Below are 15,684 nucleotides of genomic sequence, written 5' to 3'. Positions count from 1 at the left end.
GTATTTCCAAATCACACATATGCAGTCTTCTGTATCTGCGCCAAACACAAACTTCACATGAACATTGTTTCTGAAGTTCGAGTAATATGCCAAAGCAACTTCGTATTCACTGTTAGTTGATATGTCTCACGTGGAAGATTTCACAGTAGATCAGTAAATTCACTGCACAGGCACACACATTCACAAATCCAGCATGACAGAAAACATATCCATATCCCTTTGCTGCTTGTGTAGTGTCACATGTCAAGGCTGACCCGTCACAAAGGAACCTGTGCAGCTGCTAAGCCGAAAGATGATGTTCCAACCACTCAGGGTGGCATATCCATTCTATTGCGTCCATGCAGATGCTTTTCTGAAGCAGATATTAGTTGAGCAGTACCTAGTTGATACCTGAGCAAGAAAGACCAGAACGAAGATCAGAAAACGTGAAAACTAAAAATTCTACCGGCCGAAATGTTGCGTATACGCCACAGTTGCAGTGCTATGTTATGCTACGCTATAGCATAGCGGCAGAATGGAATAGGAACTGACTTACCTGCCATCGAGTGGAAAAACACAGCATTGATCCTTCTTGAATCGTTGTCGCGCCAAGCAAGCGAAGCAGACCTGCCTTCCACTTATGTATCACTGAATTAACTTGCAGAAGTATCCAAGAGGATTCGAGTTTTCCAGAGTCGGTATCGACGGGCACTAAGAACCATCCAAAGCGGTACCGGCAAAGATGCTTTGCGTGCGTCCCCGCTGCACCATATTTCGAAACTTTACGGCGAGCTTCTCCGGCACCCCAGACACGGCGGTGCCGGCTTACGCGCGCCATGAAAAGGTTAAAATTTCAAACCGACCAATGAGCGCTCGCATACCAGGGGAGCGGCCGCAGGAGCCAATGGGATGCTCTCGGTAGAGAACTCCCGCTTCGACGTAAAAATTTTGACGTTTCATGACGTTTGATGACGCGAAAGGCTCGCAGCGCCTCACTTTAGTCCGCAAGTGAACTCGCGAGTTTCATCCCCTTGCCAGCGCTCCACTGACACAAAAGCGCCCACTCCTGGCGCCCCCTACGACGACGTGGCCGGCCGGCGGCCAGCAGTCATCCCATGGAGGAAGGAAAATAAGGAGGGAGTGTGACGTCATTTTGCGCGATTCCGGAAGTTTGGGTGAGGAGAAGGAACTGGGACAAACAATCCTCCTCTCCCAGCTCTCCGCAGCTGTCAGAGGAGCTGTGAGTGCGAGTTTTGGTTTGTGATCGTGCGTTTCAAGGATCTTGAATTGCGTGTGTTTGCTGCAGTTGCACTTGAAACTTCATTTACATTCTTCAGCGTGTAGGAGATGCCGACCTGCTGCGTGCAACGCTGCAGATCGCGCTCTCTTCGCAAAGAGCCTGGAGTTTCATTCCATTCGTGAGTATATGATCAATTCATATGCAAGGAAACTGAAAGTTGTTAGTCAGAAATACTGGACTTTAAGTTACGGCTGATTATTGCTTTCGTCACTGTGTAGGTTTAAAAAAACCCACAGCTAAGAGCAAAATGGATCGAGGCCTTGGGGAAAGACGTGAACTGGGTGCCGCCAGAGTGGAGCCGAGTTTGTTCGAAGCACTTTCACCCAGACGACTTCGTCCAAACGCAGTCTCTCGTCCGACTTCGTCCATGTGCAGTTCCCAGATTTTTCCCACAACATGAGGTAGGACGACATAAACGACGCAGAGCGCGCACGTGATACTTTTAATGCTTTCATCGTCAAATGGGTAGTCTAGCTTGACTGCTTGTTAGTTATCACGCTGGTTGCATGTCGCACGTGATATAAATTGTGGGGGGCGCTGATAACCCGGCCACATCCCTACGCTGTGCCGATGAGAGCCAAGAAGCTCGAAACGGCCGTCCACAGCTGGGATTGTGGCACGCTCGATCAGTAAACATATGCCCCACGTTGGGCGCCAATTTTGTGGGAACCTCGGCCCACATACCCGGGGTGGTTCCGTATTCGACCCCGCCGTAACCCCGAAGAACACTGACACAGCAGTTGAACAAAAGAAACAACGTTTATTGCCTTACATCACAGCTGCTGGCCGTCTGCCCGCTTCGTCGCTCCTCGCTTCTGTGACCGTCTGCCAGCGTGCCCGCCGCACGAATATCACTCTTTTCCCGAGCGCTCGCTCTTTTATCTCTTGCGCTATCGCGCGGAAGTTGCCGGGTTATCAGCGCCCCCCACAAAATACCGTGGACCCAATACCCACAACCGTGGACTTATGCACATTGAAGCTGTAGGACGTGTAAGGCCTCATTCATGTGGGCTTTAATTTTTCAGGTTGCTTCTACATCATTCGCAACACCACTGCAAACACAGGGGCGAGCCATAGAGGTACAATAGCAGCAGCGGCATCACTATAGGCTGCATGTCACCCCCCTCTCCCATAATGAATCTTTTTCCATATGTGGTACACTGTACACAGTAGCATGGTCTGCAATACATAAAAATATATGTTACTGTACAGAAAGTGTAATACTGCTCCAGCACATCACCCCCTTCCGTCACATCACCCAGTGTGTACGGCAGGCCCCTAGTGATGCAATTGCATAGTAATCTGAATAGTGCATTTTGTGGGCTCATAGGTGTTTTCAAATTCCAGACTAGCTTTGAGCTGCTGTGGGACCCTCTCACCACTATGGAAATGGAAGTGGTAATGCATCACTTTTTATAGTTTCTCCTAGACTTGTTTTGTAGTTCAAGTCATGCGTATTCATAGCTGGCTAACTCGCTATCCCCAAAATGAATACAGCGATGACAGTTGGGCACATGGCAAGGAACGCATAGAGCACTGAGTCAAGCGCTTACTTTTTTATGCAAGCTAACATAGTGCTTTTCACAGGATAGTTGAAGTCCTTCCACGGAACACCTCCCTGTTGAGCCGGTGTCGCAAATGAGCCAGGTAACACAATTGTAAATTAATATACCACATCTGGGGGTATATGAGTGTAGATACTAGGTACATAGGTATACACTTGGTTAAAGTGACAATCCAGTAACAAAAAAAAGTTGTGTTCCTGATCTTCTGCCACAAGAATGTATATTTCATCTTCCTAACAGACCATAAAGGCACACTCACAATTGTCGTACAAAGTTCACCAAAATGTGCACATTGCGTCATTCCTGCTTACCATGCGATATTGCACTTGCATATGGTACGAAATATTCTCAACATGTGCAGAAAAGTTAACAAAGTTGTCGAACTCTATATTGAAAAATGGGGTGTAGAGTTGGGTCTTATTCCATTAACTGTAACACAGTGTAATCTCATGTGATATCAGGAAGAAAATGAAACAGAGGGAGCTTCTCAGGTATTTTATGAACACAAGACACAACGGCCATGCTGAATGTACAGTGTTCTCCAGTGCCTGTAATTCAGGACTACCTTTGGTCTGTACCTATATTGGTCATCGCCCTGAGTTTCAGAGTTTTAACGTAAGTGACAATGATGCAAAAGGGAGAAGGGGTAGAAAGAGGTTCCTCCAAACACAAGACACTAAGTACGTATAGTTAGTTCACAGCTATCGGTACGTGCAGGGCCAGCGTCTACTGGGGGGGGGGGGCGCAACTGCCCCCCTCCCCCTTCGAGTACGTGGAAAGGGCTGCCTAAAAGACAGAGTTTGGGCAACACGAATGCAGTGGGGAATAAATATCCCACTTGTCCCCCTGGAAGTGAAAGGTAGATGCCGGCCCTGGGTACATGCTTCATATTATACATTAAGGTGCAAGCTCAGTGCACAAACACGTCCTGAAATTTTTTTTAATGTATTGAGTTACATGCTCTAAAGATGTTTTAGCTGCTATGCTGAATTAATTTTGCAGGTAGTGGCTCCACCATCACTGATGAACCTCGTGACACAAAAGGTGAAATGAATACATACAGCAGCTTTTGGAGAGGAGTGAACTTATGTGCCTTATGTATCTGCATTCCTCACATTCTAGGGCACGTCACCAATTCCCTGTGACTCTCTGGTTGACACGCAGGCGGTAATATATTATCCAGCTTATGTGCTACTCAATAGGCTGTCAATTTAATTTTGTGTTCAGTTTACCAAGGTATTCTATTGCACTTGCTCAGCAGAAATGAAATATGTAAACCTTCATTTACATCCATTAGGCAATATGCAGGCTGACTTTCTTCTCCACACTTTGCAGGAGAGTTCTAGTTCTGTGATGGGAGGTGCACCCTCTGTGGAGCAAGTTCAACAGGTAAAAGAAATTTGCCTTAAGTAATTGTTTCCGCAGCGTGTTAAATATTTCCACAACTGCTAATGAGACCTGTTGCAGACCAGATGCAGTGACTTAAGCTAAGTCAGTGTAGAGACGCATTGCAGCTATTTATATGCACTGCGCACTCCACCAAGCAGGCCATAAAGCGCAGAATAAAATATTAGTGCCAAGGTTTTTGTGCTTCTCTGGGTTCTCCTTTGTTCACTGCCTCTGACATACAAGTTAACAGTTGTAGAGCTTGATGTTTTGCCTATATACTTAAAATAAATGAAGTAAATTCTACATCATGTCATGCTCCTGTTGCAGGAATCCCCCGTGCTATCACAAGAATACATGGAGGAAAAGGAACAGGTATAATGCCAGACAACATTTAGCTTGGATTGGTGAAATTTTACGTAAATGTTTTTATGAAAATGTAGCATGTTTCTGAACTCCTGTGGGACCCTCTTGTCAGCGTGGACACTGAGGAAGCTGAAGGACCACGAGAGGTACATAGTACTTCTGCTCTGACAAAGGAAAACAGTGTAGAGCTCCCCTTAACTTCACTTGGGGTATCATCATCTCCCTATGCCATGATGACCTAGTTGTGCATATATGCTCTTTCACGTAATGTGACGTAAGTGCCCTTGGAAACCACAGAATATAGTAGCCCTTACGCTCCCACATTTGAAGTTTACTGTTGAGTGCTGTCGTAATGGGGTCCCAAGTAGAGTTCTCAGAGTACATGTGGCTTTCTGAAAGGGCACCACATGCAAATTTCATGCAAATTTTACACATTACAATTTATTTGAGCAAATGGTAACTCTAGGGCACAAGTGGGTCTGCACTCGAGGAAGACTCATCCCCTGGTTCTGGAAACCATGCAAGTCAGGTATGAATGGTGAATTCTATGTTGACAACCCATAGCTGTCAATTTTTTGCAAGCATATTGGCATAACAGGGCTCCAAAAGGAAACAGCATTCCAATGCAAACACTTGTGACACAAAGAATGATATTCTAAATGTTTTTACCTATTTAGGTTGAAGAGAAAAGATTTACTTCCCTCCCTGGCCCTTCTACAAGTGCGCAAAAGTTATGGGTAAGCTCAGTCCCGTGTGTAGGTGCTGCAGACACACAGCTGCTAGCATTACGCAGTCATTCATCGTTCGGCAAAAGCCCCGGATCCTTCTGTCTTGCATGGTGTGTAATTTTAGGTTACAGAGCAGGTGCATATAGCCGCATCTGCATTTAAATCTATCCATACTGATTCTCTTCTCACATGGCAGAATGTGCATGCATTTTAACCTCACTGCTCGAAATAAAATGTATACTAAACACTTATGACTGATGATTCAATGATGATTTTACTAACATCTACTGACTCTGTTCTGCACAATGTACTCCTCTATGTGAATCAATAAACAAATGAATTTTTCTGAAATCAAGCATGTGTGACTATTTACCCTGAGATCATGCACCTTACAGAAGATGAACATGTTTTTTTTTTAGCAAAATAGTTATATTTACATGTCCCTTCTCTTCATATGCAAATTAGCTATTGTTCTAAATAGGAATCACGACAGCAAAATAGTTATATTTACATGTCCCTTCTGTTCTTATGTAAATTAGCTATTGTTCTAAATAGGAATCATGACAGCAAATTACAACAGGGGGTAAGTTTGCAGTAGAATGGAAAGTTCTCTAGTATAATTGTTGTCTAAAATATTATAGACGGCGTACTGCAGGCTAAATGTGAACCCCATTTTCTTTATATATAACTATAAGCCTGTAACAGTAGTCTGAAGGCACATATCAGCTATACTATACCAGGATGACCAACCTCCTGAACCTGGAATTGTTGGGGAGAATGGTAGTAATATGTGCAGTAATTTTATCTGTGAGGTGTTTCTAATTATTGGGAAAAAATATTACTCTGAAACGGTCAGGACTGCAAGAACAGTCTCCCTTCGTCAATATTTGTCATGACGTGCAAGAGGTCTGAACACTGAAAAGAAACGAAGTGCAAGGGTGCAGGGGAGCTGGCACAATGTAAAACGACGATAAAACCTGAGACACTGAACAGAAAAAAGACGACACGACACGTTCTCAATGAATAAATGATAGGAAACGTCCCATTTATTCCTGTGACGACATCAGGTACAACAATGTGGTTTGCGCAAGCCCTGTAAACGGATTTGTGATTCATGTATCTGCAGTTCGTAAACTGGAGTACTGTGGGGACTAGAAAGCATTGTGAGTATGTGATCTGGCTGAATTAAATTAAGACCAAAAAGCAGTACCAGAAGCAGGCATTTACAGACCACATACTGGTCTGTATACATATTCACGAGGCATGGCCCAACATCATTTCGAAGACAAGGATATAACATTTACGAGAAACTAAATTTCCTTCCCACTCGTGGTCGTTTCAAGTAGACCTGACAGTTCTACTAAAATGATAGAAAACAGTAAGGAGGGGTTTAGTAGACACCATGTATACATGCACCACATATATGCCGGTTTGAGTCAGTTTACGGGTCCTGTGCACAGATGGCAAAGTGTGCTGTAGGATAAAACCTTCCCATCCTCACAAGATTCTAACAAGGACATACCAAGTCAGAAAATGTAAAAATGTACATCACAAAAATTTATGTTGTATATGGATCTGTTTTAGGCAAAATCCACAGCTGATACTCCAGAGAAAGCCTTCTTAAGAGAACGGGTCAAGTGGTATACGTCCCTACATACCAAAAGCAGCAAACAGATAAAGAGACTTCAACAGGCAAATCGACGTTTAAAGAAAAGAAATGCGGGGCTGAAAGGTGTGATTAAGGATTTAACAAGACAGAAGGTCCTGCTTGAGGAGAATGTTGCAGTTTTGGAGAGCCTTGGCGCTACAAATCAAGAATTATTGAAAAGACAGGTTGCAAAACGCACAGGAAATCCCCTCCCCACACAGTACTCACCTCAGCTGCGAGCATTTGCATTGACTTTACATTTTTATTCACCTCGGGCCTATAACTATGTACGGAGTGTATTCGACACCTGCCTGCCTCATCCAAAAACACTGAGCAAATGGTACCAATCAGTTGATGGCAGGCCAGGGTTCTCAAAAGAAGCTCTGAATGCATTGAAAATGAAAGCAACAGAGAATAGCAAATCAGGCTTTCCAACATTATGCAGTCTCATGGTGGATGAAATTTCAATCAGACAGCAGTTCCAATGGGACGGCAAACAATTCCCAGGCTATGTTGACATGGGCACTGGAACAGATGGCGATTGCTTGCCAATGGCTAAGGCAGCATTCGTGATAATGGCAGTGGCTATTAATGGAAGGTGGAAGGTCCCGTTGGGCTATTTTCTTGTTGATGGACTTGGCGGTGAATAAAGGGCTGACCTAGTACAACGCAGTCTTGTCCTTGCCCATGAAGTGGGAGTGACTGTTGTCTCCTTAACTTGTGATGGGGCACCGTCAAACTTCGCAATGTTTATACAGCTTGGGTGCAACTTCAGTGACCCCAAAAATTTGAAGACAAGTTTCCAGCACCCTGAAACAGGTGAAGCTGTTGTCGTTTTCATGGATCCTTGTCATATGCTGAAGCTCGTGAGAAATGCGCTGTGTGACAAGAAGATCATAATGAGTCCAGACGGGAATGCTATAAAGTGGAATTTCATCGAAAAGCTGCACAGTCTGCAACAGAAAGAGGGACTGCACCTTGCTAACCGTCTCCGCAGCTCACATATCGATTGGCGAAGACAACCAATGAAAGTCAGTTTGGCAGCTCAAGTTCTAAGTATGTCTGTTGCGGATGCCATTGCAGAATGTCGCACACAAGGGATGTATGGATTTGAAGAAAGTCAAGACACAGAACAATTTCTCCGAATCATTAATAATATTTTGACGTCCTAAACTCAAGAAGTATGTATCAGAAGCACTGGAAAAAGCCACTGTGTTCAGCTAACATCTCTTCCGTTCAGTCCCTATTCAACATTGCAGACACTTACCTGTCCAGCCTGAGAGAACATCCAAATGGCATCCCACTACTGAAGACCAATCGGAAGACTGGATTCTTGGGCTTCAAAATTGCAATGAAAAGCCTACTTATTCTCTATGATGAACTGGTTGTGAAGAAAAAGGTCCTGATGTACATACCATCTCATAAGGTGAGCCAAGATCATCTCGAACTTTTCTTTGGTGCTATCAGATCCCATGGACGGTGCAATGACAATCCTAGTGCCCAACAGTTCGCCGCAGCATTCAAGCGACTGATTGTGCAAAACGAAGTCAGAGACATCACCACTGGCAACTGCTTGCCACAGGAGCACATTGCGATACTCCATGTGAGCAGTGCAAGAGCCGCACATTCTGAAGAGGTCTTGAACGGGACAAGCGATCGAAGGCAACTGCTGCCAAGCTGTGAAGAAAACTTGGGTTTTGATGACGACCACGATTACTGTCTTGATCCTGGGCACATTTCAGAATGCGGGGGAATGATAGTTACATACATAGCAGGATTTGGTGTGCGCAAACTTCAGAAGTCCCTGCTGTGTGAAATGTGCATAAATGCACTAACTGCATCACCTTCTGAGGAGCCAACATATGCTCTTATATATCGAAAGAGCAGAGGAGGGCTGCTCTATCCATCTGAAAGTGTAATCAAAATTGCACAGAAATCAGAACAAGTTGTCCGGATTGCCAGTGCAGAAAATAGACTCACGGCCAAGAACATCCTTGCAAAAATTACTTCCGAAGTGCTCCACAAATTCCTCGACTGGAGCCTTTTTCCCTTGCTCCGTGATCACATGTTCGATCAAAGTCCTTTAGACAATCATTATGTCCATCTCGTGAAGTGCGTAGCAGAGAAGTACATTGACATAAGGCTGCATCACATTAGCAAGGATACAACACAAAAACTTCACGTAAAAAGAGTGAGGCAGATGTTTACAAAGCTGACTCAGTTTAAAGGTCAGTAAGTTAGGACTTTGCAGCTATTTCGAATAAGTGAACATGTTGCCACGTTGCATAGTTGTTGAGATTGTGGAGACAGCTGCCTTGTAACAGTGATCTTGCATGGCTTCGGCCCCAACCCCTTTTGTTTGTTTGTTTTTTGTTTTATCTGTGCTCTGAGACAAATGTATAGTGATTATGTATATAACTTATGTCATGCATCTGCACAAGCCATAAACATGTGATGAGGGAAACATCTCCTTGAGATTTAGAAATAAGCACATGGACATGGGTTATGGGGAACACGAAAAAATACAAAGGAGCAGCCGAGGCAGACTACTTGCTGGTTTTGAGTCTGTCTCATCTGCTTCTTGGTATTTTTCCATGTTCCCCTTCGTCCGTGTCCCTGTGCTTGCTTCTCAAACTCAAGATGTTTCCCTCATCGCATTCGCACCAGCTAACTTGCCTCCTATTTCTGTGCCGCATGAAACAAGAAAACATTAAGTGTCCGATGTATGTACATGCGTATACTATTGTGATGAAGGAACGAATAACCGAGAGACACGGGACACGAAGACAAGCACAAGAGTTCTCAGTATACTATTGTATTGCACCCACATGTGCAATGCCTAGAAAACACTTGCAAAAGGAGCTGTCCTCCTCAGTAAATCGTCCGGAGATGGGACACGACATATTGCATTTGAAAACTCATATGGATGGGGTGAGTATGTGGTACAGTGCATACAGGTGGCCAGTGGTGCTACCTTTTTTTCCATTCCGTATATATATGTATATATATATATATTAATCACAGGAGACAAAGAAATGGTGGCAAGATAAGGAAGGTTATATTCATGGATAACACAAGTAGAAAAACTGATTTTTCTCAGCTACTTGCGTACAGCGCCGACATGCAGCATAACCACCCGTGCGTTCTGTACTTTCCCGGTTGCATCCAGCAGGTTACTCTCAGTACCGTGGTACAGACAATGAAACCATACTACGTTATGGAGCCAAATTAAATGGCACTGAATAGGTAACGCTAACAAGAACATCGTCGGATTTCATATCCGTTCCGCGCAGCTCGTGATTGCTTTCTCCAGTCAAATTTTCAGCACAATTGTTTCCCTGAAAGTTTTCAACGTGCGGCGACAATGCTACGAACTTTACCGTATCACTTGTGCGTCGGTTTAGTAATCTTAACTGCTAGTATCTCATATCTATCTCTTATTGCTAGCATCTCGCCGGGCGCCAGAAACCACCATTCACGCCGGCAGCTGCCCCAGTTTGTTTGTCCCAGTTGTGGCGAAGGCTCACCGCAGATTGGCTGCCTCCGGTCACCTGATCGATATGACGTCCTCATGACGCGTACTATATGTCGTCACTTCCACTACACTTTCGTGATTCGGAAAGAAACGGTCGTGCTCCCTCCTTAGTTTTCCTTCCTCCAAGAGTCATCCCCTCGCGCATGCTCCCTGCAGAGCCGTGTTTCGGTTTCACTCTCTCCTTTCTCTTGCTTTATACTCTGGATGGTGCACTGCTTCTGAGAGACTGTCCTTTTGTTGAACAGAGAATCTCGGTACACTTTGTGCAATAAGTGTTTCCTCACTACGACTTTCATAACTCGTTTCGCTCTCGCGATCTGTTTGTGTGTGTGTGTCCCAGTGTCCCAGCCAAGAGAATGCTGTACATTTTGGCTCGGATGGCAAGGAGTCCTGAACAGCTCCACCCCCGTCTGGTCTTTGAGGTACCCCATCTGGTTCGCATGTTCGTCATTGAAAAGCAGGTGGTCCGATGGATAGGAGGACAGATGTAACATATCCTCAATTTTCATCAGCTGCGCTCCCAGGCTTTCACACGTTAGAGAAAAATTATACCGTCCATATTGCTATAGATCATTTGCACTTGGACACGTCAAGCAAGAAAAGAGCAACTCGTAAATGCAGCTCTGTATTTGGACTTTGGCTATCTCTAAAATGGCAAAGCCCACGTAATGGGGTTGCTTCTTCTCGTACAAGATGCACTTGTAACTGCACTTGTAGCGTGAAAATGTTGACAGTCGACTGAGCTAGCCTTTTGAAGCATGCTTCCTTTGTCATAGGCTATAGCATACTTTTTCATGCATCTCACATCTTGTATTGTCTTACCGAATGTACTGTTCGACAAGGTTTTGTACAGAAGTTGCTCGCATTTCGTGGTCGCGGCATTCCTCAACGCGATGTTTCTCTGCATCAAGGTTCGCAAAAAATTGTCTTGATGGAATGGAAGGATACTCTGAACCTGTTTTATTTTCATACCCAACCTCACGTACAGAATGAGCAATGCATAATGAATGACATAGCGTTTTTTGTCGTAGTACGTCAGCAAGAGTTTCTTTGTGCCAGGGGCGTTCAGCACCAACGCGTGTTTCAAGTGTCTTTGGTAGGGGGAGAGTTCGTTCTCATCCATGCACCTCTGTTCGGGCGCAATGGAAAAATCTTTGTTGAGCGCGTGCAGTTCTTCGGGATACGACAAGTCTACCACGTAGACGTAACCCACTTTCGAATCATGAGGAATGTTGAGAAAATCGATCTCGCTCTACCTCGAAGGATCGACCTACTCAAAACCATCTGTCGGGAGATGGCAAGTCATCGCATACAGGTACAAACTGTTCCCATCGAGGTACTGGATGAAAGTCTTTTCCTGTTGGGGGTTTAATCATCGCACCCCTCCTGATTAGCCCGACAGTATCAGTGGACGCTGTTACAAATGCCTCCCCTGATTACCTTCTTCATCGTTTCGTACATCTCGCGGTTGCTCATGAGCTCGAGCTGAACTTTGGTGAGCTTCAGAGCTCTGTCCCACGCATAACTGGCGAGGGACACGCTACGTAGGGTATCCATCCTATTCGTCTCTAGCGCAATCTTCCTGAACTGCAGCACAACATCGCAGAGCTGACAGGCGTCGAGTGTGACGTAGAGACGCGTGTAACCGCCAAGGTGTGTCCCTAATTGGGTCCTAAATAGCCATCCAGGCCCATTATTTTTCCATCACAACTTCTCTCTACAATGATGCTGTACGAGCTCATCCTGTGTACACTCATGGCATCTTTAAAGGGACTCTGACCAGAAGTTCGACAAATATTTCGTTTGCATCTATTACGAAGGTATAATATGCCTCCAAGCCACACGTGAAATATTTTGGCTGTGCGCGGAGCCAAAGTTTGCCAAACGGGGAGCTGAAAACAGGCTTCGCTTTTCCCCCTCAACTCGAGCAATCGGGGCCGAAATCTAGCCTCTTTGCAGTGGACATCCGCCAATTTCCGTGTGCGTGACGAAACCACGAGGGCCACGTTTCATTGGGCGCCCGGACCGGAAGTTCTGTTGTTAGTGAGTTTGTGAGAGCGCCGGCATCCGTCCGGAAAGCGATCTTCAATATGGACGTCGAAGGAAGAAATGCGGAGACTTCGAGCCCGGAACTTCTTTCTGACCTTTCTGCGATCGAGAGGAAAATTCTGCGTGCTGAACAGCTCGGTAGGCTTTCGAAACGTCGCCGATGCCGCGAATGCGAGACGAAGTTAGAGCTCTACGAACATCAGTCACAGATGAAGCAAACAGCATGAGTCGCCTGTCTTCAGGTAACCGATGAGCTTTTTAACGCACACTGTGGTCGAACATGTAAACGTTCTCAGAAATTTCGTGTTCTGATATCTAATGCGCACTTGCGAAAACACTGCCGAATGACTGCAGTATGAGTGCATTACAACCCACAAAGATTTCCAACTTCTATTCTTCAATATGACTGTCCTGAAGGTCGCATATTGAACTCCGTGGGCAGCGCGAACCTATGAGCGACTATATTCACAAGGAAGTCACATGTGTCCTTGTCGAACGATGTTAAAATTTGGGCGCCCAAAACTGGTTTGGTCCTGCAATAAAGTCGTTAAAAACTCCACTACAGGGCGCAGCACATAAAAAGGCTATACAGTACACGACTCTGAACTGGAGAAAACCAATGTAGGCAATTTTGTAATTGTCAGTGTGCTGTGTCCTGAGTCACGTTTTTATGTATTGCCCTGTGCATAAGGTTTTAGCGTAGGTTTTTAGCGATATTGAGTGTTCTTGATTGTCGATTCAGTGAAAAGTAAAACAATGTTCTAAACAAAATGGGTTCTAAAAGAACACAGCATGTGTAGTAATGTACAAGGTGTGGGCAGGTAAACTGCAGTTGCTCTTAGGTACATGTAGAAATGACATTGCGCACACACTGTACTGTAACCGGTTACCTATTTGCCTAAACTATATTTTATGTACATCTGTGTACATGCAGATACACTGCGTATCGCCCGTTTGCAAGGTGAGTATGGCACACGCTTGGGAAAAACAAGATCATGGTCATCCCAGCCTGTGCAGTGAAGAGGGTCTGACAAGCCTTTCCCACAGTAAATGCCACAGGCTTCAAGTACCCAAGATCCTAACTGGGGGTACCTCTTCGCACAGCTCGTCTATTACATTTAAAATAATTCAGCACCTGTATTTAGGATGATCTATAGCCCTCAGGATGATGCATGGTTCATGAGTTCAACATGTTGTGTTGAAACACAACACTAGTACTTTTTAATGAGTCTTGCGGAACGATAGATGAGCACTCCTTTCGTGACATTGTGTACCATTGCTACAGTGAACAATTTCTTGAGCAAGACTGATGAACGAACGAAAAATAGTCTTGTCTTCCAAATATGTATGTTCCTTGTAACTTCCGTATTTGTTAAGTGACCCATGTTGACGTCCCCCCTCATGTAATGCCTGCAATGGCCTTTGAGATATATTCATAAATAAATAAATATCAAAACCGGAAAAAGATGTAACACGTATCCTCTCTGTGTGTGAATGATACATAAACATTCTCATAAGATTTGTACGTAGTCACACTTTGCCTCATTTTGCATAAAGCCTAGTTCCACCTCTCACATCATCTCCACATCTTCAACTCCAAAGCAGTACAAGGCTAAAGTAATCCGCTACTACATAAAAACAAGGAGGGGAGGAAAACAAACGCTGGCACATCTAAAATTCGAAGAAACCCTGGTACTTTCACGGGGCTACTCACGGCTCAGTTCTGGATCAGATCCCGATGGAAAACAGCTTTTCTGAGCCTCAGTGAGATTCCCTTGATTGCACTGACTGTGAGGCACAACTCATTGGCTTGGTGGCAAGTGGGCTTGCGTTTGATAGTAAGATTTGGAAGAAAGGGAGCAAGGAACATCTCTCTACGGTCTTAAGAAGGATATCAACATTACCTGTCAAGGTACAGCATTTCATGTTGCTTTCAGTAAGTACAACACTCCTCATAGCAGTTACCATTCGTGTTGGGAAAGCATGCTGAAGTTAGCTCAGGCAGTGCATCCAAAACTGTGAATCGGGTTCATAGAGAGCACCTGGTGAGAGGGACAGCAACAGTGTCCAGTAAAGACTCTCCAGGAATTTTGTGCAGGTTTGGGGGACACAGCTTTTAATAGTGTTGATGGAAAGCAGGGTGTGTGAAACACTGACTTCTGGTAGATGAATTCTTGTTATTTATAACCAGGTACCCATGTTCTAGTAATCTAGAAAAAGCCTTGGCTCTCTTGGAGGAAATTGCTAATGAATCTGAGTGTCTTTTGTGGAAACAGGTTGTAGCTGCCTTTCTATCTACCCTTCTTAGTTGCCCTAGCAAAAGCAAATATGTAATGCTGTACACCATATCTGATGCTAGCACACTAATTGCTTTGAGTGTTCTCAGGCTTCTGAAATGGAGCTACCTCGTACATACGCTGTGCCATGTCGGCAAGAACATAAACCAGATTGCCTTTACTTTTTAAGTTGGCCCTTCAGTGCTTCATGTGACTGCAAGGATGGCACCCCCAAAACAATAGGCAGCAAGAATGATTTCTGCAATGTATTGAGCTTTGTAAAACAACAACTTTATTTGAAAATATATTCCAAAAGCCGGGTGACAACCTCATAATGTAGCGTCCTTTACAGCAAACACCGCTCAACACAACGAATAAAAACAGAGCGTAAACGTTTTGTCGCCTATCCCGGTGGCATTTACATCATTAGGCATCAGTACAACAGAGGCCAAAGATGAGCACATCAGCCTAAGAGGGAATCTTACACATCCGATAGGGGGCCACGGTATGTATTACAGGCTGAAGCATCACGCCTGATAAAGCAGGATTCTAAGAACTTTCTAGGGCCCCATCGCTAGTCATGAGCAAAGGTTACTGCACCATCAAAATAAATGTCCCTTAGGACAGCAGTGGTAGACTGATTCGGTCCTGTTTAGTTAAGCTAAGCATTAGTAGCCCTGGCAACTGGCTCTTTTAGTCTTGTCCCACGTCTTTTGTCTATCTCGCCAATGTAGGTTGCATCACATTCTATGCACTCAACTTGATATGCACAGTCAAAATGCCTGATGGGCACAGTGCCCTCCAAATAGCGTATGAAATACGTTGGATGAAAGGAATGCGGACCACCGATTT

At 44.7% G+C, this 15,684-nt stretch overlaps 1 protein-coding gene and 1 long non-coding RNA gene across 2 annotated transcripts; one reads left to right on the top strand and one right to left on the bottom strand.

Annotated features, from left to right (window-relative positions):
* The first annotated feature begins 1,189 nt into the window (after positions 1-1,189).
* LOC135383510 (uncharacterized) lies at positions 1,190-5,669 on the top strand. The gene is made up of 12 exons (XM_064612935.1): positions 1,190-1,397; positions 1,498-1,680; positions 2,305-2,358; positions 2,627-2,677; positions 2,867-2,926; positions 3,847-3,888; positions 3,967-4,011; positions 4,180-4,233; positions 4,561-4,605; positions 4,674-4,742; positions 5,063-5,125; positions 5,274-5,669. The coding sequence occupies exons 5-12, from the start codon at positions 2,918-2,920 to the stop codon at positions 5,484-5,486; spliced, it is 540 nt and encodes a 179-aa protein (XP_064469005.1). The 5' UTR covers positions 1,190-1,397; positions 1,498-1,680; positions 2,305-2,358; positions 2,627-2,677; positions 2,867-2,917; the 3' UTR covers positions 5,487-5,669.
* A 2,131-nt stretch (positions 5,670-7,800) lies between these two features.
* On the bottom strand, positions 7,801-8,680 carry LOC135383509 (uncharacterized). The gene is made up of 3 exons (XR_010419915.1): positions 8,388-8,680; positions 8,240-8,310; positions 7,801-7,850 (listed from the first exon to the last, which is right to left on the bottom strand). It is a non-coding gene; the product is annotated as an uncharacterized LOC135383509 (long non-coding RNA).
* Positions 8,681-15,684: the final 7,004 nt, after the last annotated feature.

Source organism: Ornithodoros turicata, chromosome 2 (genome assembly GCF_037126465.1).
Source record: "Ornithodoros turicata isolate Travis chromosome 2, ASM3712646v1, whole genome shotgun sequence".
Lineage (NCBI taxonomy): Eukaryota > Metazoa > Arthropoda > Arachnida > Ixodida > Argasidae > Ornithodoros > Ornithodoros turicata.
The sequence above is the reverse complement of the archived record's forward strand: the minus strand, read 5'-3'. Positions and strand labels throughout refer to the sequence as shown.

What these genes read in the sequence shown, in the direction of transcription:
- LOC135383510 (XM_064612935.1), top strand. An exon ending in TGAACCTCGTGACACAAAAG is followed by an intron (nt 3,889 to 3,966) that starts GTGAAATGAATA and finishes CTCACATTCTAG; the next exon opens with GGCACGTCACCAATTCCCTG. An exon ending in CTGTGGAGCAAGTTCAACAG is followed by an intron (nt 4,234 to 4,560) that starts GTAAAAGAAATT and finishes CTCCTGTTGCAG; the next exon opens with GAATCCCCCGTGCTATCACA.